General features: G+C 44.0%; 1 protein-coding gene across 1 annotated transcript in view; it reads right to left on the reverse strand.

The window, feature by feature from the left end:
- Window positions 1–27,984, reverse strand: part of LOC143292557 (kalirin-like) — a 217,883-nt gene that overhangs the window by 47,985 nt on the left and 141,914 nt on the right. The window contains exons 42-49 of the mRNA XM_076602964.1: window positions 15,322–15,510; window positions 11,377–11,466; window positions 10,494–10,627; window positions 9,648–9,714; window positions 8,175–8,278; window positions 3,899–3,968; window positions 3,083–3,265; window positions 1,719–1,847 (exon numbers count right to left, since the gene is read on the reverse strand). Coding sequence (XP_076459079.1) covers window positions 1,719–1,847; window positions 3,083–3,265; window positions 3,899–3,968; window positions 8,175–8,278; window positions 9,648–9,714; window positions 10,494–10,627; window positions 11,377–11,466; window positions 15,322–15,510 — 966 coding nt within the window. The remainder of the gene's footprint in view (window positions 1–1,718; window positions 1,848–3,082; window positions 3,266–3,898; window positions 3,969–8,174; window positions 8,279–9,647; window positions 9,715–10,493; window positions 10,628–11,376; window positions 11,467–15,321; window positions 15,511–27,984) is intronic.

A 27,984-nucleotide genomic window follows, 5' to 3' on the forward strand; every position in this document is an offset into this window, starting at 1 on the left:
GTGAGAGTGTGGTAAGAGAATATGAAATATACACACATAAAAAATTATATTGCTAAAGAATATTTTCTCCTTTTTTTCAGTAGTATTCTGTTCATGCCAACACATGAAAGATCAGACTGTTGTGAATCAAATGATGTTAATTTCAGCTCAATGTAATTAAAAACAACAACAACAACAAAACAGGGCAGATAGTAGGGTTAAAATAAGCCAAGCTTGATGCCCTTCCAATGCTTTTTGTGTTTATCTGCTTATGCAAACTTGTTATCTTTGAATAAAATGTTTAAAGCAACAACAAGAGTGGAAGAACAAGGACAGGCTTGGAGTAAAAACAGCACACAGAGCCAGTGACAGAACACAGACATGCTTGGTGTACACACAGCACACAGAGCCAGGAAACAGACAGGCTTGGAGTACAAACAGCACACAGAGCCAGAACACAGACAGGCTTGAAGTACAAACAGCACACAGAGCCAGTGTCAGGACACAGACAGGCTTGGAGTACAAACAGCACACACAGCCAGGACACAGACAGGCTTGGTATACAAACAGCACACACAGCCAGGACACAGACAGGCTTGGAGTACAAACAGCACACACAGCCAGGACACAGACAGGCTTGGTATACAAACAGCACACACAGCCAGGACACAGACAGGCTTGGAGTACAAACAGCACACACAGCCAGGACACAGACAGGCTTGGAGTACAAACAGCACACACAGCCAGGACACAGACAGGCTTGGAGTACAAACAGCACACACAGCCAGGACACAGACAGGCTTGGAGTACAAACAGCACAGAGAGCCAGAACACAGACAGGCTTGAAGTACAAACAGCACACAGAGCCAGTGTCAGGACACAGACAGGCTTGGTATACAAACAGCACATACAGCCAGGACACAGACAGGCTTGGAGTACAATCAGCACACACAGCCAGGACACAGACAGGCTTGGAGTACAAACAGCACACACAGCCAGGACACAGACAGGCTTGGAGTACAAACAGCACACACAGCCAGGACACAGACAGGCTTGGAGTACAAACAGCACACACAGCCAGGACACAGACAGGCTTGGAGTACAAACAGCACACACAGCCAGGACACAGACAGGCTTGGAGTACAAACAGCACACACAGCCAGGACACAGACAGGCTTGGAGTACAAACAGCACACACAGCCAGTGACAGAACACAGACATGCTTGGTGTACACACAGCACACAGAGCCAGGACACAGACAGGCTTGGAGTATAAACAGCACACAGAGCCAGTGGCACAACACAGACAGGCTTGGTGTACACACACAACACAGATCCTGAGACAGGACACAGACAGGCTTGGTGTATTAACAGCACACAGAGCCAGTGGCAGAATACAGACAGGCTTGGTGCACACACAGCACACAGAGCCAGGACACAGACAGGCTTGGAGTATAAACAGCACACAGAGCCAGAACACAGACAGGCTTGGTGTATTAACAGCACACAGAGCCAGTGGCAGAACATAAACAGGCTTGGTGTACACACAGCACGCCGAGCCAGGACACAGACAGGCTGGGTGTACACACAGTATACAGAGCCAGTGGCAGAACATAAACTGGCTTGGTGTACACACAGCACACCAAGCCAGGACACAGACAGGCTGGGTGTACAAACATCACACAGGCTTGGTGTACAAACAGCACACTGGAGCCAGTGTCAGGTGAGAGCAGCACTCACGTCAAAGCCCTGCAGCCGTCCCACTTGCATCATGTCGTTGGCAGCCTTGGGCACAACGCACATCACACGCAGCGCCTTCTTCATCTCTGTGCTGTCCGCACCGCCCTTCTCTGTGTACTTCAGGATGTCCTGTACACACCGCGTCACACACAGGGCATGTCAGCACACTGGGGGAATTGTGTGTACCTGCTGTTCTCTGTGTGTGTGTGTGTATGTGCGCATGCGCATGCGTACGTGTGTGTGTGCACACCACATGTCACACACAGGCCATGCTTTTATCTGTGTGTGTGTGTGTGTGGGTGTGCACGTGTATGTGCGTGCACACCGTGTGTCACACAGGGCATGTCAAGCAGTGGGGGAAAAGTGTGTACCAGCTTTTCTGTGTGTGTGTGTGTGTGTGCGTGCGTACGCCTCCATGTGTGCGTGCACACTGAGTGTGTGCGATGCATATCAATGAATAACAACAAAAATGTTCCATCTTATCAACCTTAGCCACTTTAACAGAGAGAGAGAGAAGTCTGTACGTGCTTGACAAATCTATCAAACATGAGTGTATGTGGGCTGGACAGTGAGAAAGAGATGGAGGAACAGACAGACAAGAAAGGCACCGAGAGATCCACCAAGCACACAGATGAGTAAATTAAACACCCCTCCCCCACCCCCCCACACAAAATCTCACTCTCTCTCCCCACTCTGTTCTCTGTTCCAAACATGTAAGCTATGGGCATCACTTTTAACTACTTGAGAAAACAAAATCTGAAAGCAAAAATAATATTTTATTCAACACCCCTCACTCACCCCCCACCAAAACAACAACAAACCCAAACACAAAAACCTTTAGTAAAAAAATATTTCTCTGTCTTTGGCCCAACTGTCTGGAACTCCCTATCTGTGTCCCTGAGATAAACGCAGTACTTTGCAACTATCAAACATTTACAGTGATTGTAAATATCATGATATGGGTTTTAAGTATAATGATATTGGTGTCATGTACTGTGATATGAGATTCCATTATTGCTGTATTGTGATGCTTGGTATGCATTTTGGGTGTTATGTTGCATGCAATGTTTTTTCTGTGTTTATATATGTACATAAATTTTTGTCATTATTTGATGTCTATGCAGGCTTATGTACACCTATGGAAATGATCTTTTTAATGTTCCTTAAATCATGTTTTAAATACAGATTTTTACATTGTACAGCACAACCAAGCATGTTTCAGAGCATGTTTTACATGGAAGGTACATAAACCAAATCATCATTATTATCATTACAATCATTATCATTGCTATTATCCTTATTATCATGATTATCATTAGAGCAGAGCAAAACTGCTCTGAAAGCCAAACCAAACAGTCACCCACCTTGAGCAAGAGCTGATAGCGCATGATGCGCTGGACGGGTTTGATGAGAAGGTCCGGCAGGGTGAGGCGGTGACCCAGCTTCTGGCGGATCTCCTCAAAGTACGTGTCCAGGAACTCTGACACTATGAACTCCGACTTGGGCTTGTTCTCACAGTACTTCACGTACATGTACAAACGCCGCTCCTGTTGTCAGACAAGCAACAAACAGCTTTCTTCACTTTTTTGTTGTGGTTGTTATACTGAAAAGAATTAAGGCTACTTAAACTTAAGGGCCATGTCTGAAACAAAGTAAAATAAAGGGATAAAAAAAAAAAATCCCATAAATAATGCTGACAGAAATCTGAGTCATTCAGAAATACTCCTGCATATGTCTTGATGAATAAATAATTCTTAGACAAAACAAACAACACACAAACCTCTCAATGACAAAAACAATTTTGATCACCAGCCAATAAAAAATCCCTTTCTACCGACCCATGTCTTACACTCATGCATTCTCTCTCTCTCTCTTCCTTTCTCTCCACCACAACTAATCTCTGAAATCTCCTAAGGCTCCAGTTAAATACTGTCAGCACCCTTGACTGCTTATACTCACCACGTTAATGGTTTCAACAAATGAAAAGACTGTCAATGAGTTTGCTCTTTATCTGGATAAACCATTCAAAAGGCCAATCGTATATATCAAATAATAAAGACTATTCAGAATGTGCGACTTCAGCATTGTACAGTAAATCCCCCTTCTAAGGAGCTATGGCCTGTATGAATAAACCATCTCAGTCCTGGTTTCCAACACAAGCAGCCCCGTGAAGAACTTACATAGCGTATAAATATAGAGCCCACTCGATCAGGGGCGCTCAGGCAGGCCTCCAATTCCTTTTGCATGGTTCTGAAACAACAAGTGACACACTGCTTCAGTCTACCCAACAAAGCTTTCCTTGTAAAGATGACAAACATGAAGTTGACATCTTTATACTTTGACTGGCAATCTGTGAAGTGTAAGCACTAATGTCAGTATCAAGAATTCATTCACTTTCAAACATCAACTCATCTGTATCTTCTTTCTGTCCTCTCTAGGTCCCTTCTTAACCTAGATCATCTGAGAAGATGAGGCAGAGGAAGAGAAGAAAGAAAACAAAAAAAATGAAGACAACAATGAAAAGGCAGGTAAGAAAAACAAAGATGAAAAAGAAGAAAGCGGGTGGGCAGGGGGTGGGGGGGCGGGGGGTGTGAATAATGACTACAAAGAAGATGAAGAGGAAGAAGAGAAAAGAAAATAAGATGACACAGAAGACAAAAAAAAGAAGAAGAAAAAAAACCACAACACAAACCAATACAGATAATAAAAGATAAAACAAAAAAACACCCACCTCATCTCTAGCAATCATCATTTTCAAGTGAAAGGATGGAGACCATAATCATACACACCACATCACATCCTTTCATCCCAAAGCATTAACACACAGACAGAATCATGTGAAAGCTAACTGCAAGTCAACCTGAATCCCTTTCCACACTGTTAGGAGAGACAAAGAGTCCTGTTTATTAACCCAGAAGAAAGGATAAAATACTGCCCACCGCACCACAAGATGTCTATCATCAAACAAGACTCCTGTTCTCGCTTCCTCCCCATCGTCGAGGACCATCAAAATATCATCAACTTTATGATCACACCTTCAAACAGTTTATGACCACAGCCTACAGTCTGATGAATATAACCTGGTGATTCTGTCTCATCATTCTTGTGATTCTTTTTGTCTCCTGCTGACACAGAGAGAGAGAGGGAGTGTGGGAGAGAGAGAGCAAGAGACAGACGGAAAGAGAGACAGATGGACAGACAGAGACAGATGGATAAAGACTGGAAAAGGGGGAAGAAAGAAAGAGGGGGTAGAAAAGGGAAATTTGTACATTGTCAAACAGTTATTAGTGTCAAAGACAGAACGATACTCACAGAGAGAAAAGGGAGGTGGGGGAGGGGGAGAGTAGAAAAGGATGTTTGTGTAACCAGTGGAAAAGGGAGGATACATATTATTTAGTCACATTGTTATTCATGTCTGAGAAAGAATAATATTCACATAAGAAATCTGACATGAGCTATCTGCACAGGTATAAACATGACTGAGTTGGCAGCAAATGACCATGGCTGTTCAACTATCCTTTTTTCTTTCATCAGTACACAAGTGCCAATGGTGCTGGCCTTTGCTGGCCTCTGTGTGTGTGTGTGTGTGTGTGTGTGCGTGTGTGCGTGCGTGCGTGCGTGTGTGCGAGTGTGTGTGTGTGTGTGTGTGTGTGTGTGTGTGTGTGTGTGTGTGTGTGTGTGTGCATGCTTGTGCACATGCACATGCCAGTTTAACTACACCTCAGTAATTACAAATGGATAGAAACACTCCAAACTTCTTCTTTCCTTCAGTAATGATTGAAAACCACCTCCCGATACCTGGCAAACAATAAAACCCTGAACGATGCCATGCTTCCAAGGTTGAGGACTGATAACAATTCATCATCTGCCTACACCCCTCCACCCCCACCCCTCACACGCTAGATTCATAGCAGCTGCACTGAACAACTGTCACTCGTACACTTTGTTTACAGACAAAAATATACACATGCTGTGACAGTGCTGCTCATTCTATCTTCCTTTCAAAGGAAGAAACATTGTTATGGGTTAAGTATGACAGCAGAATGTCTCGGGCCTTCATCCCTTGTCTCGTGCACTTTTGATGATGCCTACCATAAAATCTCTTTCGACCCCATAATCACAACTTCAAAAGTAACAGCGCATTCCCGACTCAAAACCTCCCCCAAAAACCAATCCTTCAACTTTGCGCAGAAGACTGCATTCACAACAAGGTTTGCTTTTGTTTATGGAGTGTGGTTTTTTTCTTCTTCTTTGGAGCCCCATCGTCTGTGCTATTTCAGTAACATTACCCCCCCCCCCCCCCCATCCCCCTCGTACAAGCACCTACATACCACTTATATCATCCTGAATCCCACACACAGCGATACCCAGGCTTTGCTGCCGCAGCTCCAATGCCAGCAGTCCACAAGGGGTGTGGTGTTGTGGTTTTTTTTTTTGTTTTTGTTTTTTAGTGTCGAGATATGTGCTGGTTCAAACCTGTGGGGATTATCAAACTGGAACACAGGGGCTTTGTTTGCTTCATGGTGTGTAATGTTTCTCAAAACAGCAAGTCCTGGCAGCTAGTTCTAAACAAGTTTTTTTTTGTTTTGTTTTGTTTGGTTTTTTGTTTTGTTTTTTCTTGTAGCCGATTCACACTCCTTGCAGATTCCTTCATGACTGGAACAGAAACTACCATGAACCAAAAGAACAGAGAGGGCTGAACTGGAGTGACTGGCAGTGTTGTGGAGAGCACAGTTTCAGTTTTAATTTCTCAAAGAGGCGACACTGCATTCAGACAAATCCATCTACACTACATCACATCTGATAGGCAGATGCCTGACCAGCAGCATAACCCAATGTGCTTACCGGGTAGTTAGGCCTCGAGTGCATGCACATACATATATCTGCCTTGAGTGCATGCACATATACCTGCGTACCTATCACAGGATTTCTGCTACAGAATTTTGCAAGAAGACAACACTCTCATTGCCACAGGCATTTCTCGGTGCGCAAAGTGTGTGCTGCACACAGGACGTAAGTTTATCGTCTCATCTGAATGACTACACAGTTTGATTTTCCAAATTTGGGAGAAAAGGAGAGAGCAGGACTTGAACCCAGACCCTCAAGGACTCTCTGTACTAGCAGATGAGCATCTTAACGATTAAGACTCAACAATTCTGCCACCTTCCAAGAGCAAAACAAACAGGAACTGACAGCAACAACAACAAAATACAAGAGAGGCAAGGCCTTCAATACTCACTTGTGATATACTCAATACATAAAAAGCTTGGATTTTTTTTTTTTAAGTGAGAAAGATCAGCAAATTAAGTCCCCTAGCATTAATTACAGAGTAATTTCCCTTTTTTACACTCTGCACCAAAACGTTTGCAAAAATAAATAAAACTTCCATGCTTAGCAAAAGAAGTTCCTGTTTGAACAAAAAAATGATAATAATGACTGCTCTTGTTGTTGGGTCAGAATATCAGATCAAAGTGCCAAGTTTAGAGAATACAAAAAATATAAATATAACAGTAAATGCAGTTTGCATATAATTAGGCTTCATTTTTTTGTTTTTTTTTTGTGCCCATCCCAGAGGTGCAATATTGTTTTAAACAAGATGACTGAAAAGAACTGAATTTTTCCTATTTTTATGCCTAATTTGGTGTCAACTGACAAAGTATTTGCAGAGAAAATGTCAATGTTAAAGTTTACCAAAGACACACAGACACACACAGACAACCGAACACCGGGTTAAAACACAGACTCACTTTGTTTACACAAGTGAGTCAAAAACTACAACAGGAATGTCCCTCCCACCTGCCCAGGGCCTTCCCAGCATGGTGTCTATGTTCAAGGACCTCTGTTCTCTGTCAGGGTTGTTAATTTTTCTTTTTCTAACTCAGAAAGCTGCAACATCCAATGTTCACTTGTACAGATCTACCAGAGGGCTTTTATGTCCGTGGCCGTTTTTACCCATAAGGCAGCCACACTATGGTTTCATGGGTGCCAGGGGCTGCAAAGTCAGACCTCTCAATGCCTTCTCTGTATGTTTTATGCCAGCTGCATGTTGAATGAAAACCTGTAATTCATGTTCCTGGGTAAGGGGATAAATGAGTGCTTTAAAACAGTCATGCAGAAGACTAACTAAAAACAAATAAACTAAACTAAATTAAATAAAGAGAAAGAGAGAGACAAAATCAGAGACAAAGTCACAAATGAAGATGCAAACACAAAGAAGGTTTCTCCAGTCTCTTTCTTCCTCACAGCCCAGACAAACAGATGTAAAAATTCATACGCATACACAAAATATGAACATAAACACACCACACCACACACAACTTCTATCTCCCACAACCCTCCACAAAAACACACACACTTAACAAACACACAAACAGAACAGAACAGCAACAGTACCCCCCCCCCCCCCCACCCTCCCCCCCTCCGGCCATCCTCCCAAACTGAACTGAACATCCATACTCATTGTGCCAGTCGTAGATCTGGTGGATGTTTCCAAAGACTATCTTGTCCTTGCCCTCCAGGTCGTCAGGCATGGGGTTCTCCTTCATGTAGCCCATGTAGCCCTGCACACCATCACCAGCCACATTCAGCCACCCGCATGGAAACCTCTCTCTCTGTGCTTCCTTTTGTATCCTCACTTCAGTTACCCAAGAGGGCATCACGGAGTTCAGACAAATTCATAAACGCTACACCACATCTGCCAAGCAGACGCCTGACCAGCAACGCAACCCAACGCTTAGGCCTTGATGGATAATGTGGTAAAAGAAAATGAATAATAATTTAGAAATGATAATAAATAAATGATTAAAAAAAATAAGTAAATAATAAAATAAAAATAGAAACAAACAAATTAAAAAGAAAAGAAAAGAAGAAAAAAAAGTATTAAGACTATGAACAATAATAATCATAATATAAAAAATAAACAAATAAAACAAAAAAATAAATAAATATATCCTCAAAAGATATTGCAATGTATGATAGTCTGTTGTGCTGCACATTGACCATCAGAACAGCAGAGTAGGTGGTAACTGCTGTCCCAACTATCTGGGCTAGAATTTGATTGTAGTGAAGAGTGTCTTGCCCAAGTTACACCCCAAAGTTTTTGGCCATGAGGGTTTTAGGACAATCGGCGCTGGAATGGTTCTCAAAGCCAACTAGCCCCAAAGGCTGCAGCACTAACAGCCAGTGCAATCCTGCCTCCTACTTTGAGAGTCACAGTTCTTCATACAAGATTAAGCTGTGAATGAATTCCCAATGCAGTGGAGAAATCACTGACCATACAACTCAACAGATACACATTCCAAATAAAGCACAGTCATTACACCTCAGCAGATATAAATTCTTTATAAAGCACATCTAAATTTTCATAGTAAACTCCAATGCATGTCGTGCCCGCATGTGTGTGTGTGTGTGTGTGTGTGTGTGTGTGTGTGTGTGTGTGTGTGTGCGTGCGTGCGTTCGTGCATGGGTGCATGCATGCGTGCGTGTATGCGTGCGTGTATGTGTGTGTGTATGTGTGTGTGACTGAAGCCTGACTGAATGACACAGGAAACGAATGATCAGCACCAAAATGAAGCCATCAGTTGGCTCTACCCAGGTAGACAGCCTGTAATACAAATGACTCTGTGTGCATTTTGAGCTTGGTCTCTGAGAAAATACATGTACTATATAAGTAAGCATATAGCAAATACAGGTACTATATAAATAAGTATAAATTAATTAATAAAACTATCAGGTTTACTGATGTTTTCAAATTATAAAAACGCTCTTTACTGAATTTCTTCTTGTGGAATTGTGATGAGGTCTTGTTTGTAAGTGTGATATTTTAGATTTATTACAACTGCAGCAAAGACAATAACATTTTCTGCTTAAAAAACAGAAACTGGACAATTAAGACATACTGCCAGTGAACAACAGCAGTGAACAACTTACATCCACTATGCTCTTCAGGTCCTCCACATAGGCCTGCTCTGTGTCGTACAACTCCTGTATCACAAACCTGAAACCCAGCAAACCTCTTCCATTGGACAAAACAAAACAAACAAATAAATAAATGCAATAATTTAAAAGTAATTTCTGTATCATGCCATATACAAAATCACTGATGAGAACCAGTAAACAAGAGTGAAAATTCCCCATTATAAATAAATAAACAAAAAAATATAATTATAAATGCTATAATTCAAAACAGAGTCATTTCTTTATTGAGCTGTTCACAAAAGCACTGATGGGAACCACTAAACAAGACTGGAATTAAATAAACAAACAAATGCTACAATTAAAGACAAAGTCATATCTATCGAGTATGACAAAGTTTAGAAAAATAGTCCCATTTCCCTTTCTCCACCACCCCACTTCCTTCTCTCTCTCTTGAGAGAGAGAGAGAGAGAGAGGGGGGGTGGGGGGTGGGGGGGGGTGCGGGAGGGGGGAGGGACACAGAGAGGGAGAGAGAAAGAGGGGTCAGAACGTGGTGGGGGAGAGAGAGAGAGGGAGGGAGGGAGAGAGAGAGAGAGAGAGAGAGAGAGAGGGAAGAGGAGAAGTATAAGAGGGAAAGAAAAAGACAGTGACATAGGGAGAGAGATTCAGAATGGGAAAGAAGTCAAATCAGTCACACACACATGCACACATACAGAGCGACACACAACACACACACAAAGAGAATGACACACAACGCACACACAGTGACACACCAACTCACCCACAACACACATACACAGAATGACACACAACATGCACACACACACACACAGTGACACACACAACACTGAGGGCACTGACTGTCGTTTCTTGAGGTATTTCTCCCGCTCAGCTTCCTCATCCTTCTCCCCTCCCTCTGCGTTGTCCTCATCCTTGTCCCCTCCTCCCTCGTCCTCTGCGCTGCTCTCCGACTTGTGGGCAGCCTCTGACGGCTCCTGCCACACACACCACATCACAGTGTATGTATTGATACATATATATATATATATATCTTTATATACATATACATCTATATTCACACAGAGTTATTTTCTTTTATTTTTGTATTATCATTCTTTGTTATTAATATTACTCTTTGTCACAACAGATTTCTCTCTGTGAAATTCAGATCAATCACCCCAGGAAGAGTGTGTCGTTATAGTACAGCGCAACCCTTTTTCTTTTTTTTTTGTTTTTTTGTTTCCACCTGCAAGTATATTTGTTTTCCTATCAAAGCAGATTTTCACAACTTCTCAAGACCCCAACCACAAATCGATATTTTGAAATTCTCTCAGAAACTGACTAGAATGCCATGGCCAGTCTAAATAATTAATATAAATAAAATTCATACTGCCAGTTGTGCACTGTCCCATGTGTTGTCATTAGTGTGATTGTAGAAATAACCCTCTGCAACTGTTCTGTATTGCTGCAGTGCTGACCTCTCTACTGTTCACCTTCGTGAGTGCACATGCGCATGCTTGTCTGCACACTTACCATGCATACACATATGAACGACATTCTCTTTTTTCTTTTAATTATCTCTCTATCTATATTTGTGTACTCTCTGTCGAGGAAGTAAATTAACAAATAGGGCATGATTAAACTTCCATCCTCAGGTGATGATAAAGTTTTGAGTTATCTCTCTCTGATACACTCTATTCAAACAGAAAAAAACCCCAAAAAAACAAACACTGTTCAGCCTTACAATGCGCTGCTTGACGATGTTTTCAATCTCATTGGCCAGGTCCAGGGAACTGGTGGTGATCTCTGTCTGAGCCTTCAGACTGAGGGACGTCTGAAACACACAAACCACAGGGGGGGAGTTAACATGCTCAAGCAAGACTGAGGAACGTCTGGAACACACACACACACACAACAAAGGGTGAGTTGACATGCTCAAGCAAAGCAACTAGCCATATGATTTCTCTGCTTGGGTGGATATTTTGCACAGGACAGAAATCAGACCCCTCTTGGTGTTTGTACCAGCAGGTCTGGGTGCAGTATCTATGTTTTATCAAACTGGGTTTTCCGACTCAAGGAGGGAGGTGGCAGAATGGTTAAGATGCTTAGCTGCCAATACAGAGAGTCCATGAGGGTGTGGGTTTGAATCCTGCTCTCGCTCTTTCTCCTATGCTGGACTGGAAAATCAAACTGAGCATCTAGTGCACTGAAAATGAACCCATGGCAATGAGTGTTGTCCTCTGGCAAAATTGTGGTAAAACGAAATCCACTAAGGTACACAAATATATAAGCATGCACTCACTGCCTAACAAGCGCGTTGGGTTAAAGCTGCTGTCAGGCATCTGCCTAGCCAATGTGATGTAGCGTACATTTATATCGTACATATATATGGATTTGTCCAAATAAAGTGACACCTCCCTGAGAAACTGAGAAACTCTGGCTCTGTTGAAGTGCATCATGGATATATGAAGGTAATATCAGACAACCACACCGAAAAACGCATCATCTCAATGTTATGACATGGACTGTTGGTTGCTCTGAACACATGTGGAAAATGAGCCCTCAAATTTTTTAATGCACAGGCTTTGTGTTTTTATTTATTTATTTATTTATTTATTTATTTTATTATGGCTATAAAAATACTATGAAACTATTGTTTCAGTCTTTTCATTCAAACTCAAAAAAACATTGACACTGATAAGACACACAGGACACACTGCTGATTGATGGTTTTCAATATGGAGAAACATTTTTTTTTTTTTTTTTTTTAAATTTTTATATAGATTCCCCCATACCCCTTCCAAGATGACTGGATAACAACTATTCTGGGTATCTGTTGGAACAATAAACATATACATAGCATTCTCTAAACAGTCTGTTTCACATACTCAAGAATAAACATTTGTTCTTGTTCTTTGGAAACAATAACCACCACCACTGTGAAACACCCTCTCCCACACAACCTACTTCATTCTGGATCCTGGCAGTGTACAACTGCACAACAGGGGTGTTGATAACAGAACTGCTCCTATGCAAAGCCTGATAAGCACTTTGTTTAAATTTTTGTTCAAAACATAATCAAAACAGAAAAAAAGCTTTACTGCCATTTTCTGAGTCTGGATCTTTTATGACTCCATAACGAAAGAACATTTGCCATAAAAATGCCATAAAATGTATGACCTCCTCATGACATAGCAGACAAAATGAACCAACAGTTCAGGACTTATGAACAAACTTCTGTAAAAAGAACAAGCTTCTGTAAAAACATAGACACACACAAAAATCGCTGAGAAACTACTATGAACACGTTCACAATTGTATGTGCATGTGTTATGTGCATGTGTCATAGTTTGTTAGTCACCTTTTGTGTGTGTATGTGAAATTGATGTAATGTGTTATGTAAAATTAAAGTGTTTTGTAAAGCACCTGGAGCTGATTTCTGGACAGTGTGCTATATAAGTATTCATTAACAATATTATTATTACTGGACAGTTATACAACACATTCACACACAATCAGATCAGCAAGGAGACACACACACACACACACATGGAAACATGAAAAAAAAAACCCACAAAAACACTCATATCCACACATGGACAGACACCTCCACACAAAAAAAAAACCACTCACACACACACACACACACCTGTGACCAGTATGAGAGATAAAGACAGACAACATAATGTGCACAAGTGCTTTTTCTTTCCCTCCCCTCCCCCAACCCCATCCCAACCCACACCATTCCTCCCTGCCTGCCCCCTCCCACACTTATCACCTGACCAGGAAGAAAAAAAAAACCCACCTGAAAAAAATCAACACAATTCACAATTCCGCAGCAAAACCTCTCCCACCTACTCCAAACTGTCACAACTACAGCCCACCCCCTGCCCCCCCTCCATCACCCTATATCCCCCCCCCCCCCCAACCCCCCACAACACACACCACCCACTCCATCACCCATCTCGCCATGCCCTAGAATAAGCTCACCATCAACCCACCACCCTCCATCTTCACCCAGGGCTCAAAACACATCTTCCCTATGTACCCCTGTCAAGCCAAAGACAGCCATGTCATAACTCCATTTCTCCCACACCCACTGACTTCTTCTCTGCCAGGTCTTAGCCAGTGCTTCTGGGATGGTTGCCCCCAGAGTTTGACAGACTGAGGGATGGCAGGATGAAAGCTTTACTTAAATCAGGGTGGGGTGGGTGCGTGGGTGGTGCGTGGGGGGTGGAGTAATGCCAGCAAGTGTCAACACCAGAAATAAATATATACACACATTCATGCCTATGCTGAAAATCAAAATGTGCTAACATTCACACAAGCAGACACACACACACACACATCAATTTCGAAGGCGCAATACAACTTGACATCCAGTTAGATCTACATGAATGCATTAGCTGTATAGAAAATGTATCTAGAAATCGATTTAAGAAATTACTTTTTGATTCGAATAATCAATATTACCAATGTTGTGTAAACACAAAGAATGCAGCTAATCCCAAACATTTTCTAAATTTGACACCAGCCACACATTCAAGACAAATTACAAGTCTAATGTACAGAATTTGTTTAAATGCCTTTCGTACAAAATTTTCTAAAAATATAAAATGTATATGTGGTAAGCAAATAACTGTAAGTCATCTACTCATTTATTGTCCGAGTATAAGACAGTTAATTCCAAAAGATGTAGTTGATGACTTTTCTTCCAGTATTTCATTAGCCACTGAAAAGATTTTGAATGATTATTCACTGCTTAGAATGTTTTCGGAAATTTTAAACTCCAGTCCAGTTGGTATCCTCCTTTGATGTGTTATAATTAATGTTGTCATTTATATTTACATTGTTGTAGGTTAATACTTGTTGATATGCATATACACAGTCACCTTCCCATGACACCTCATTCAATACACACCACAATCTCTTTAGACTTTTTCTTATAATATACTTTTCCTCTGATACATAACATGAATACTTTTTTACACTAATATTCACATGCATTCCCTTTCCTCTATCCACTTCTTTACTCCTTTCTGTCTAAAAACACTTATAGTGAACAGACATTAAACTGAAGATAAAACACACATCAAGAGCCATGACTGGGATTTGAACCAAGAACCCTTAGATTGAAAGTCCGGTACTTTTACCACCTCTTGGCTGTTGTGCCTGTCAGAATTGTAGTTTCTGTTGTATTCTGTCTGCTCCTAGTGATTCCAGACAAAATACTAAAAAAGACAAAACAAAACAAAACAAAAACAAACCCAAACATTGCCTCAACTGACCAGTGTTGTCCAATGATACCAGACAATACAACACCATACAACCCCCCCCCCCCCAACCCACCCATCCCACCAACTGACCAGTGTAGTCTGGTGATATCAAAGACAGATAAAACAATACAAACCCCCACCCCACCCCCCAGCTGACAAGTGTAGTCTGGTGATATCAAAGACAGATAAAACACCATACAACTACAACATCCACCCCACCCCCCAGCTGACAAGTGTAGTATGGTGATATCAAAGGCAGATAAAATATCATACAACAGAACACCCCACCCCACCCCCCAGCTGACAAGTGTAGTATGGTGATATCAAAGACAACACAACACAATTCCAGACACCCTCCCTGGCCCACCCCTCATTAACAACAATACAAAACAAAACCAAACAAACCAACTGACCAGCTTGGTGACGGCGTCATCAGTGGGGGCAGCTGGGGCCTCAGGACTGGCCTTGAAGGAGTGGCCCTGGATGGCCATGGGGGGCGGCATCTCGATGTCCTGGGCAGGCTCCGGCTCCTCATTGGTCACTTCCAGACCCTTGCCACCCATGGCTGCAGACTCCCCGGTGGGGCTCGTCTCTGTGGGCTCCTGCACCAAGACACATACACGGCTCTGAGAACAGGTCTGGTTCCTGTTTCAAGGTGGTGTTGGAGCATTATTCGCTACACCATATTTGCTGTCAGTAAAAAAAAAAAAAAAAAAATAAAAAGAAGAAAGCAAAAGAAAAAAAGAAAAAGAAAAGGAAAAAAAGCAGCAGTTGCCTGACCTTTAAACAAAACCAAGAGCGTTGGTCAGGCCTATGACAAATATAATACATGACAGTTAGGTGACTCCTCTTTGTGTTCTGTGGCACATAAGGCCACCCACCAGGTATCTGGAAAACTGCTCATCATGGATTGTTTTGGCTTCGATCTTCACTCCCCAGCCCTCTAGGCATAGCCTCCTTCATGTGGAATATGTACAGTGCAAATGATATGAGTTTCCATTTATTTAAAAAAAAACACACAAAAAAACAACAACAAAAAACCTGTAAAAGACTTCAATTTTATATGTAATGATTGACCATACTGTTACAGATTTTAGCATCAACTGATATTTCATTACCCCTATTCTCTTTTTCTGTAGGTATTTACTTAACAAAATTTAGCAAATGCAAATAAATGGTGGCTTTCATTGCTTAATCATCAACACAAAACACATACCGGTGACATGTACACACATCTGAGACAAGCTTCCACAGCACAGGACAGTGGAGACAGATGAAATGTTTCCGCACTCAACAACACAACACTGAGGCAAAAATAAATCGCAACACTCCACAGGAGACTTACAGACACTGACCAGAAAGCAGTAAAACCAGAACCAACAACTGAACCCATTCTTCCTGCCCTGAAGGCCGAGAGATGGTGGGTATTCAGGTGTCCAGGAAAACGTTTTTTCCAGTGTCCAGGTAAACGTTTTTTCCCTGTGCCCAGGCATACATTTTCCCTGGTGTCCAGGCAAACATTTTCCAAAAACAGCTATCAAAGACATCATCAACTCTACCCACACCAACGCAGCAGCAACAGTAATTCTTCAACAGCAGCTCTTTAACACATGGGGCTATTTTTGCTGTTATGGTTGATGATAGTGATGATGATAATGATGATGACAGTTCAGGGTTTAGGCTTAGAATCAGTCAACCGTCATCGACACATACAGAGCTGAAACGACCCAACGATGTGGCAGCAAGTTGGTCAGTTGACTCATTGAATTGTCAGTCAGTCAGTCAAACCAAAATTCCTTTTTGCAGGTTTCTCTCAATCTCTGGCAAAAAACCGCGACTGTATTCTCAAAACTAAAAAAAAACAAACAAACAAATCGCTACTGTTGTGAGTTGTTCTCTAGCAGTTCAATGCCGAGCGTACTCAAGACTAGAAGGCTATGCTGGTCTTGAATGAATGGTATTTTCTGTTTACACATTTGCTGTGTGTACATGTGTGCTAGCTGCAATGGTAGCATGAGCAGCACTGACTTGACGTTTTGCACCTTTTGAATGAAGAGTGTTACTTCTCTTAGCTGTTCTTCAACGTGGGGTTACAAACTCAAATAAGTCACACACACACACACACACACATGTAAAACAGTTCAAATATGAATTAAGTGTGAGTTCTGGTGGAATGAAGATGGAAGAGAGACACAATACAAACAAAAATAACAAAAAAAACCTTTCCAGCCCATATTCTCTGAATGACAGTGCCCTGACGCAAAGGAAAGAGCCACCCCCCTCCCCATCCAGAACAAAAACAGCATCAACACAATCCCCCCCCCCCCCCCCCCCCGCGAAGGAATATCACAACAAAGGGCAGTATTGCAAGGAGAGACAGCCCAGACAGCCCCATACATGGAACCACCAGAGAGGTGGAGCGAAACTGGACACTGGTGTCATCATCACCAACTGGGGAAAAGGACCCCCCCCCCCTCCCCCCCACAAAAGGCCCAGGGAGTAAAAAAACAACAAAAAACAAAAACAAAACCTACAACAAAAAACAGGCCCAGATTCAAAATGCAGATTGTTTCTTTTCCCCATTCCACCCTGCCGTACTGCTGTGTGCATTAGAGAGAGAGAGAGAGAGAGAGAGAGAGAGAGAGAGAGAGAGAGAGAGAGAGAGAGAGACAGACAGACAGACAGACAGACAGACAGAGAGAGACAGAGACAGAGACAGTGACAGACAGGGGCACCCACACCCACACTTTAATGCCACTGGCCATGAGGTCCTGATGACATGGGTGAATAAGTCAACATTATTTTCACTGCATGACAAAACATCAGAATAAATAAATGAATATGGTGAAAGCAAATACTGAAACAAAACAAGAAGGAGAGAAGGAAGCAGGCATGATGGGAGTCGAGAAGAAGAAGAGGAGAGAAGAAGAAGCGGAGGAGGAGGAGGAGAAGGAGAAGAAGGAGGAATAAATAAATGAATATGGTGAAAGCAAATATTAAAACAAAACAAAGTTTTTTCCCCTTTCATTCCACTCTATTGTATTGCTGCTGTGTGTTGGAGATGGAAAGAGAAGGAGAGAAGGAAGCAGGCATGATGGGAGTGAGAAGAAGAAGAGGAGGAGGAGGAAGAAGAAGCGGAGGAGGAGGAGAAGGAGAAGAAGAAGGCAGAAGAAATAAATGAATGTGGTGAAAGCAAATATTGAAACAAAACAAAGTTTGGGAGAGAGAGTCAGAGAGAGACAGAGAGAGGGGGGGAGGAGGGGGGGGGAGAGAGGTGTGGGAAGGGGGGGGGGGGACTGGACACTGAGACCTTCATCACCAACAGGGAGAACAGGAACAGTACACTATAGAAACACACAGCACCAGGGAGTAACAATAATAAACATGAATCCAAATGTCCTATGGCTGAAAGGGCTGGAGAGATTCTTTTTACTTTAAAAAAAAATTTTTTTTCCCTTTCATTCCACTCTATTGTATTGCTGCTGTGTGTTGGAGATGGAAAGAGAAGGAGAGAAGGAAGCAGGCATGATGGGAGTGGGAAGAAGAAGAGGAGGAGGAGAGAGGAGGAGAAGAGGAGGAGGAGAAGAAGAAAACGAAGATGATGTTAATGAAGCTAAAACTATCATCATCCCATTGTACCCTCAACCATGGTTCACTTTCCCCCACCTAACCCCTCTCCCAGAAAACAACCACCACCACCCCACCCCCTCCCAAACAAAACCACCTAAAGAATGTCAAGACAGGCAGCAGAGCAAGGAGAGACAACCCTAACAGACAGGCCCAAGGAACCACAGAGCTGGATGCCAACTGGACACTGACCATCATTACCAACACCGGAAGAGGGACACACATGGGGAAGGAACATGACACTTGTCAAAACACAGGGCCTGGAGGTAGGAGATGAAACGATACAAATGCTCGACAAGACACTGCAGAAACACAGGACCTGAGAAAACGCCCATTTAAGGGCTGGAGGGGTCTTTCTTCTTTCTTGTTCCTGTTGTTGCTGTGTTAGAGATGGGAAGCCCTAACAGAGAGCATGGGCAGCAGGAAAAGAAGGAGGAAGGGAGAGAGGAAAGGTAGGGGCGAGAGAGAGAGCAAGAGCGAGAGCGACGGGAGGAGGGGGGCAGAGGTGAAAGAGAGTGAGTGAGACACAGAGAGAGGCAGACAGAGATCACTGTCGAACTAAAATTGATTCTCCATGTGGCTCATGACCTTTCAAAAACGTCCGGAAGGTCTGCTGTGGAGCAAACACCATCCCTACTACAGCTCTTCATACACTGACACATTCATCCACAGAACCTACTTCTGCCTTGTCAACATCTTCCCCCTTTTATCCCCCCCACCCACCCCACCCCCCCCCGAACCCCCCCTCCCCTCCCGTCAGTCAGTGCCATCAATCATGTGGAGACGCACGAGAGAACTATTTTCAAGAGCATGAATGCATCGAAACAAATGACATCAGCTTTTAATCACAACAACAAACGTCAGCCATAGCATCAAAGCAACCTACCCCCCCCCCCCCCCCCCCTTTTTTTTTTCTTCCCTTTCCCTTCTATAGCTTCAAACACAAACCACACCAGCACAATAGTCACTGAGTGTATGTAACTTACACAACCTGTTATCTGCATGCCAAATATTTGAAAATACAGTACTTTATGAAACGATACAGAGCTGCGATGCCAGATCAGACAACATATAAGGCCACACCGATACAGCCTATCAGAAGAACACAACAAGGAAGTACATATTTCTAACAGATCTAACAAAGCGTGCTTGAAGTTCAGTTTCAAAAGAACTCATCTCTCATTCTGCCAACTGTCTTAGTGACAAATGTGTTTCTTGAACTGTTGCTGTGTGTGTGTGTGTGTGTGTGTGTGTATGTGTGTGTGTGTGCGCGTGCGCACACACGCGCCTGTTCATGCACACATACACTAATATGCGTGTTTGTGTGTCTTTTTTGTGAATTGCATGTCATACGTGTATGCATGTGTACACATAATTTATACATATAACTTTTATTTATTGCAAACACTATGAGCTCCCTGTCCGGAATTTGTGAGGGTCAGTCCACATTGTTATCATCACCATCATTAGCACACACACACACACACACACACACACACACACACACAGTGACCATTCTCAATTCATCACACCAGTGAAAGCAGCTAGCTAGCTAGCAAGACTGGAGAGGCACCTTTGTGGCTGCTGTGTCCGGCAGTTTTGTGAACATGCCGCCATCGCCATCCTTCAGGTTCCCGTTCAACACACTCTGCTGCTGTTTCACACACAAACATACAGCACAGGGGGGGTCAGGCCGGTCAGCCCACCTGCAGCTTCACATGGGCAGGCACAAGCATGCATCCACAAATCTCTCTGTGTACATTATCTATCTATACACACAGACACACACATTATTTCATGAGAATTAAAGCTATATTTACGCATCGTCAACAGGATTTAGCATGCTGACTGGGTGACATACGATATGCATCTGCATATGACGTCCACAGTGTATACTGATGCGAATGCACAGTGTGTGTGTGTGTGTGTGTGTGTGTGTGTGTGTGTGTGTGTGTGTGTGTGTGTGTGTGTGCGTGCGCGCGCGCGTGTGCCTGCGTGTGTTGTGCATACGCGCTTGTGTAAATAGGGAGGGGGATACAGAGACATGGGTGAGAGAGAGAGAGAAAATGAGGAAGATGAGAGGAGGGACACTGGGGGTCCCCCACATACAATACTGACGTCAAGAAGACACCAGACACAATTGTGATTCATTATTCAAGCCCCGTAACACAAAACGTGCTGGCAAAGCTCTCTCCTTCATACCTTCACCACTACCACCACCACCTTCACCACCACTGCCTTGGTAAAGGGAGGGGAAAATCAATAATGCCTTATACACTGTCTCTGTCTCCATCCCTGTTTACTCCCTGACACGCCGGCTGAAACAGCTGCATCCATCACCCTTTCCCTATCCTCCGTGGCCAAGATTATACATTGTCAGTCTGACGGTCTTTCTACTCTGCTCTCTCTTTACTGATCATTTATTTGCAGCTAAGTTGGCCTCTTGAGCCAAGTCCTGACCTGAAGGATTCTGGACTTCTGATCGGATCGCGAGTCCTGGGTCTGAACCCCCGCGGTCGCGGTCGCACCAAGTGCGTTAACCTTTTTCTGTGTATATCTTCCTATTCAAATAAAGCAGAGTTTGTAGGATGCACACCTGATACAGAGCTGTTATGCAGTTTATTTCTCATCCTACGGCGTAGATGGAGGTGTTGGGTTTTTTTCTTCCCCTTGTCTGGTCTTCCAGGTGAGTATGTAGCAGATTTGCTAACACCTAAGTGTGTGTAGACATACGGATGAATTACTGCACAAGTTTGAAGGATCCCATGATGCGTGTTAGCAGTCTGTGGATTGCCCACACACAAGCTGAAGGATGAACGGAAACAGCGAGAGAGAGAGAGAGAGAGAGAGAGAGAGAGAGAGAGAGTGCGCGCGCGCATGTGTGAAATCGCGTGCGTGTACAAATTTGTGTGACTGTGATTGTCAATTTGTGGAATGGGAAAGCCTATCACTGAATAGGGACAACATACTGAATCAATCATACAAATCTACACGATACTATAAACGAGATTCATCCTACATAAACATGCATATGTGCACTCAGTGCAAAAACAAATATCAACCTCCCTTTCACACAAACACACGTCCGTACACACACACACACACACACGCGCGCGCGCGCTCTCTCTCTCACGCACACACACGCATTTGCGCACACACGCACGCGCCCGCACGCACACACACACAAGCAGAAGCTAGGCCTTTTTTCTGTTGTGTTCCTTTACCACAGCAGGCTTGTATGTGTCATTGCGGTGCAGACGACGACAGGGACACAGCATGTACACCACCCAGCGCCACCCGGTCTCCATGCTTGTGCCTCACCCACCCACCAAGACACACAACCTACCCCAGCCCCTCCCTGTGACCACCACCACCACCACAGTCCTCTGTTCTTCACCACAACACAAACACACTGGCACCCTTTCTCCGCTGGTCACATCCGTCTCAAACGGAAACCTCTTTCCCCCACTTCCTCTGCAGACACATGCAGCTGAACTGGTCAGCACGGTCAAAACTTGCTTCAAATTCAGAATCAGAATCAGCTTATTATCCCAATGAAAGAAATTGTATATATATATGACACAACTCGTGACCAGGAAGCTCTACGGCTGTGTGGGGGACCTGCAACGTACAGCTGCCTTCATCGCAGAGATAAGGGGTGTCCATGTAACGAACGAGAAGAGAAAATGTATGTACGTATGTAGACCTGGCGTTCCAAGCCGTCCTAGTTCTGAAACAAACATTGCCGTTTCAGGCACTGCCCCGCTAAGAACAGAGTACACCAACACGTGACAAGTCCCGCTTGTTGACCATGGGTCTCTCTCAATCGACTTTCCTACTCTCGCATGAGTCAAGACCAACTGGGGCATGTGTATGTATACGTGCGTCCACCCAGCTGCATTCCACACTTTTAATCCGCAGTCAATGGTCATGAACCCCACATAGTATGGGATCAGCTGGTGAGAGGGTCATGCTTTAAAGCACTCGGTCAGTACGTGGGAAAAGAAGCAGAAGGGTCAATGGGGATTAGGTATTCACGCCTGTCACAGCATATATTGTGGAAAGACACGGGTAGGATCAAACTGGCCTTTCTTCCCTCGTACCTGTCCTAGGAGGGTGAAGTGTATTATATGTACCCTGGTCACAATTCAAGGCTGGGAGTTGAGTTATCTATCTGCTGCCTTGCGCCCTGGAGGTCAAGTTCTTTAAAGCTATAGTCTTGAGAGGTTTCCTTGTTTGCGGGGCTGGAGCCATGCAGCTCGATCCTTCTTCACCCTACTATATCTTTCACGCACTCGATAATCACAGACGCTGGTTCCTGAACGGACAGAAAAAAAACAACTCTCTCTCTCACACACACTGTCCTCTGTAATAGGTCTGTCAGTGACAGACAGCTAGCAGCTATTTTTCGCTCCAGGTATGGATGTCAAGTCCTTGACAGCAGCAAATAACACAAATGTCATGCACAATCCAAACTGAGAGCCAGCAAAAACAAGATAGTGAAAAGACAGTGAGCTGAACTGGTTGTAAAAAAAGAAAAAGACTGCGGATATAAAGAAAGGGAGACAAGTGATTTTGGAATGCTGTGTACACCTGTCCTCGTCAAATGCTTTCAGCAGCAATACAATGGAATGGCCAACTCTGTTGTAGTTCTCTCTCTCTCTCTCTCTCTCTCTCCTCCCCCACTCTCTCTGGTGCGTGCGTGCGCGCGCGCGTGTGTGTGTGTTCACTGATGTGCAAGTGCATGTGCAACAATGCACCGGACTAGGATGTGAGTTTCCATGTGTTCCCTGTAGATACGGACCAGGATTTTTCCTTTCCCCTCTACTAAACCCTATGTGTTAACCCTGTGTGGTAACCTTTCTGATGAGACGATAAACCAAGGCCCTGTGTACAGCACGCACTGACTGCATGTAAATCCCACGGCAACAAAATTCTGACAACAACAAAACAACCAAACAAAACTATAATACCAAAGCAAACGTTTTAGCATACACTTTTAGACAGAAGAAAAACAAAAGGTAGTGCTCTTTGACGTCGCGATGCTCTACCGAAATTCGCACAGAGAAATCTGTCGTGACATAAGCTAATACAAACACAGCATAATACATGCTGTGGGTGGGTGGGTGGGTACCGCCTCTCTACTGCACCTTCCTCCACGGATCCTACACTCTCGCCAACCCATCCACGACATACACAGCTCAAAACGACCCCCACTCCACCCCTCCCTTTGCCGTCTTTCCCACGTGACCCCTCACTGTCACTTCTCTCCTTCCGAGGCACAGAGGTGACAGATCTATCCAACATCACCACCACCATCAAACGCACCAGGGAGGACTACTCTCAAATACGCGTTTTCTTTTTGAATGCAAGGCCTCAAAGCCTTTTCTACCTACATTTCCGAAAAAAAAAAATCGTTTAAAGATCATCTGTTGATGATTTTGTACTGCTGTTAAACATTTCTGAAGGTTTGCTTTTGCAGTCCAGTTGGACATTTGATTTAATTAAATTAACAGTTAGTTTTGTTCTAGGCTCTCGCTCCTTTGAACTTTTTTTTTTCCGTCTAAAATCACAGTATGTGGATAGACGTTAACCTGAAGAACACACAAACGCTGCTGGGTCGGGTCGGGGTGTGCTCGCCAAGCAGCCAAATGATCCACGTGAACACAGCCAAATGATCCACATCAACACAGCCAAATGATCCACATCAGTGATTCTGATAATGCTGCTGCCACTTCCTCCACTGCAAGTGTCACTGTCCCCACCCCACCCAGTTCAGTTACACAAGTCGTTTAAATAACCATAACTGGCACAGCAACGCACAGAACCAATAGGATGCCGGACGACTGATCACACACAGAAATCTGAATACAGCTGTATCAGTATCAGTATCAGTAGCTCAAGGAGGCGTCACTGCGTTCGGACAAATACATACACGCTACACCACATCTGCTAAGCTGATGCCTGACCAGCAACGTAACCTAACGATGTGTCAACAGCCAATATCGTCAAGTCAGTTCAGACACACACACACACACACATCATATCACCGACGGGCAGCATGCAACCACAGAAAATGCTTCTCTCGACAATGCCCCTCCTTCTGTCGTCTGCGCAAAGACGACGACAATAATCTCTCTCTCTCTCTCTCTCTCTCCCTCTCTCTATGTCTATAAACATCCACACAACTCTCAAGTCTCCCCGTACGTCACGCACGCATTCGAATATGTGTGTGTATACATGTATGTATCTGTGACACGCTGCTGACACCTCATCAGCGAAAAGAATACACGCGCATCTGTCATTAAAATGCCAAATGTCAGCGTTTGATGCACACGTCTACACTCAGCCCTCCTCGCTGTCTTACCCGGTTTGAGAGAGAGAGAGAGAGAGAGAGAGAGAGAGGGGGGGGGGAGTGAGAGAGGGTGTGGGGTGGGGACGTAGAGAAAAGAAACAGAGAGAGAGGGAGGTGTGTGTGTGTGTGAGGGGGGGGAGGGTGGGGGGGGGGGGGGGGCGAGGTGTTTAGTTATCGTTACGTAAGAAGTGCCACACCCTTTTATTTAACGACAGGCGCGAGGACAAGACATAGATGAACGGAAAGATTTTTTTTCTTCTTCTTCTTAAGTTCTCTCTCTCTCTCTGTCTCCCCTTTCTGTCGCATTAGCGGTGTACTTGTGTTTGTTTTTCTTCTTCTCATCGTCACGGGACCAGTACTGACTCCGGGATAGACAGCTTCACGATCAAATCAGACGGAATTAAATTCTGGTGCTCAGAGCCTCGCCGACCACCAAGACCAGCTTCGCGATTTGGAATTTGACTTTTTAACACTCAGCTGTCAGCCGCTCTCTCTCTCTCTCTCTCCCTCTCTCTCAGAAACAAGATCATCATACAGTATGCATTCATACACATGTATCCATATCCACGTGCATATAAACAGGCAGGCGTTTAGTTTCCACGAACATTATAAACGCCCGATCATCCCCCCGACGCCCCTTTCCCCCATTTCAAACGGAGGGCGGGTGAGTGGATGGAAAAGGAGGGCAGGGGAGACGATAATGATGACCACCAACGCCGATATATTCCGAACCCAGTAGCCCTGGGCCCTCCCCATACAAAAACAAAGCAACACGATGGATCAATGCACACTCACACACACAAGCACGCGTGTCTCTCCCTGTGTGTGTGTGTGTGTGTGTGTGTGTGTGTTTAAAAAAAAACAACCACACACACACACACACACACACACACACACACACACATATATATATATATATATATATACACATATATATATCCCTCCCATCCCCCTCGGTGTTCACCGACTGAGGATCTTCCCGACAGGACAGATGTGTATCTGCTGATCAGTGCTGATAGAAACGAGCCTGGGGGATGAGAGGTGTAAGGAGGGAGAAGGAGACTGGGAAACAGAGCGAGAGAGATGGAGAGAGAGGGAGAGAGAGAGAGAGAGAGGGGGGGGGGGCAGGTTGGAAAGGGAGAGAGCGGGAGGGAGGGAGGGAGGGAGAGAGACAGAGAGAGGGAGAGAGAGAGGAGAGAGAGAGAGAGAGAGAGAGAGAGAGAGAGAGAGAGTGTGTGTGTGTGTGTGTGTGTGTGTGTGTGTGTGTGTGTGTGTGTGTGCTTGCGCGCGCGTGTGGCGTTGTATTGTGGCGACGCGCTCTCTCCGGGGAGAGACAGCCCGAGCATCACTCTTCAAAACCTGCTGAGACGCACACACACGCATACACACACACACACACACACAGAGAAGTATTACAATACAATACAATATAGATGGAAGGCAAGAAACAATAAGAGAAGAGATATTTGTACAGAGAGGTGTAAAAGGAGAGGATGGCATGAGGTGTCCAGGAAAAAAACAGAACACTCTCTCTCTCTCTCATCTACCCCCTTCTCTCCTCCAAAACCAAGCATGAAAACAATCTCCATCACCACTACCCCCACCCCCTCCCCTCCCTGCAGCCTGACACCGCACCGAAGCACAAGCGTCGTGACGTCAAACGCACCAATGACGGGCAGGGAAATCACGCGCCCAATTGCAGCTCGCATGTCTGATTGGACACGGAACGACCGTCAGTCACGTTTCAATTTCACAAACTGACCGCAGAGTGTCGTTGCAAGCCCTCCACCTTTCAGGCATGAGATCACTATGTTTAGCACGATCTGTGTGATGGGCCATGCACGCTGAACAATCAACGCCGCGGCAAAACATGCCAAGACTTGATAAATTAATAACTAATTCTTGTTAACTAATGAATAACACCAGGCTGCTGCACACGTTTAGTAAGCATCAGTCATCAAAACGTGAGCTGCAAATCGCATGATGAACAGTACATTCGCGCGTGGTTGTCTGTGTGTGTGTGTGTGTGTGTGTGTGTGTGTGAGAGAGAGAGAGAGAGAGAGAGAGAGAGAGTCTTGAATGTGTTCCGCAGGTAATGCGTATTTCCTCGAATACGAGTTTGTGCATAATTATATATGTATGTCCCCCACCCTGTGAACTGCTAACTCTTCAATGCGACTGACAAAGACAGCAAACCTGTGGGGGGAAAAAAAGGAGAACTTCCTTTCATTGAGATAAATAGGTTCACCCATATTTGCCCCTTTTGCAAGGCCACTTTTATATATATGTGTATATATATATATATATTTTTTTTTTTTTTTCTTTTAAAACGAATATTCTGTTCCCAAGACATTTTGTGGGCCACAGAATTCCATGTTGTGTAATTCTGAGGGGGGAAAACCACACACAATATTATAAATTGCGCAGATCACAGAAACAGAGGCGCTACACACACACACACACACACACACACGTAGTTATACACACACTTAAATACACACCTGCAGCACACATAACACGAACGCGAATACAACATGCACACTACGCATACACGAGAGTGAAAGTTTCACATCCTGGAAAATTGGCTCGGTAATTCTATATCTATTTAACACACACACACACACACATACATATATATGAATGAGAGAGAGAGAGAGAGAGAGAGAGAGAGAGAGAGAGAGAGAGAGAGAGAGAGAGCGTGAAGGGGTGGGGTCAAAAGTACGGAAACTAAACCTTAATAACAGCGTACCTCTGAAGCTTCCCTTGATCCGGAACGCGACGAATGAGTATCTCCCATGTTGATAACACAGGCAATGTCACACACAGATACTCACAGACACACAGTGTTGTAAAATCCTCAAAAAGTGGACATCTTCAATGAAAACTCACTTTTGTCCACTAGGAACTTAAGAATTATAACGAGCGACCCATCCACAAAACGCGTGGGTCTCAAAACACAACACGCAAGTTTAAAAAAAAAAAAAAAATTTTTAATACAGTCTTTGAATGACAGCTCGTTTTTTGAAACAAAACCACACAGTCAGCAAATCCGGAAAGCAGAAACCAAGCAAAGACGTGAACGAAAATGAAATAC

Source organism: Babylonia areolata, chromosome 18, assembly GCF_041734735.1.
Source record: "Babylonia areolata isolate BAREFJ2019XMU chromosome 18, ASM4173473v1, whole genome shotgun sequence".
In the NCBI taxonomy this organism is placed as follows: domain Eukaryota; kingdom Metazoa; phylum Mollusca; class Gastropoda; order Neogastropoda; family Buccinidae; genus Babylonia; species Babylonia areolata.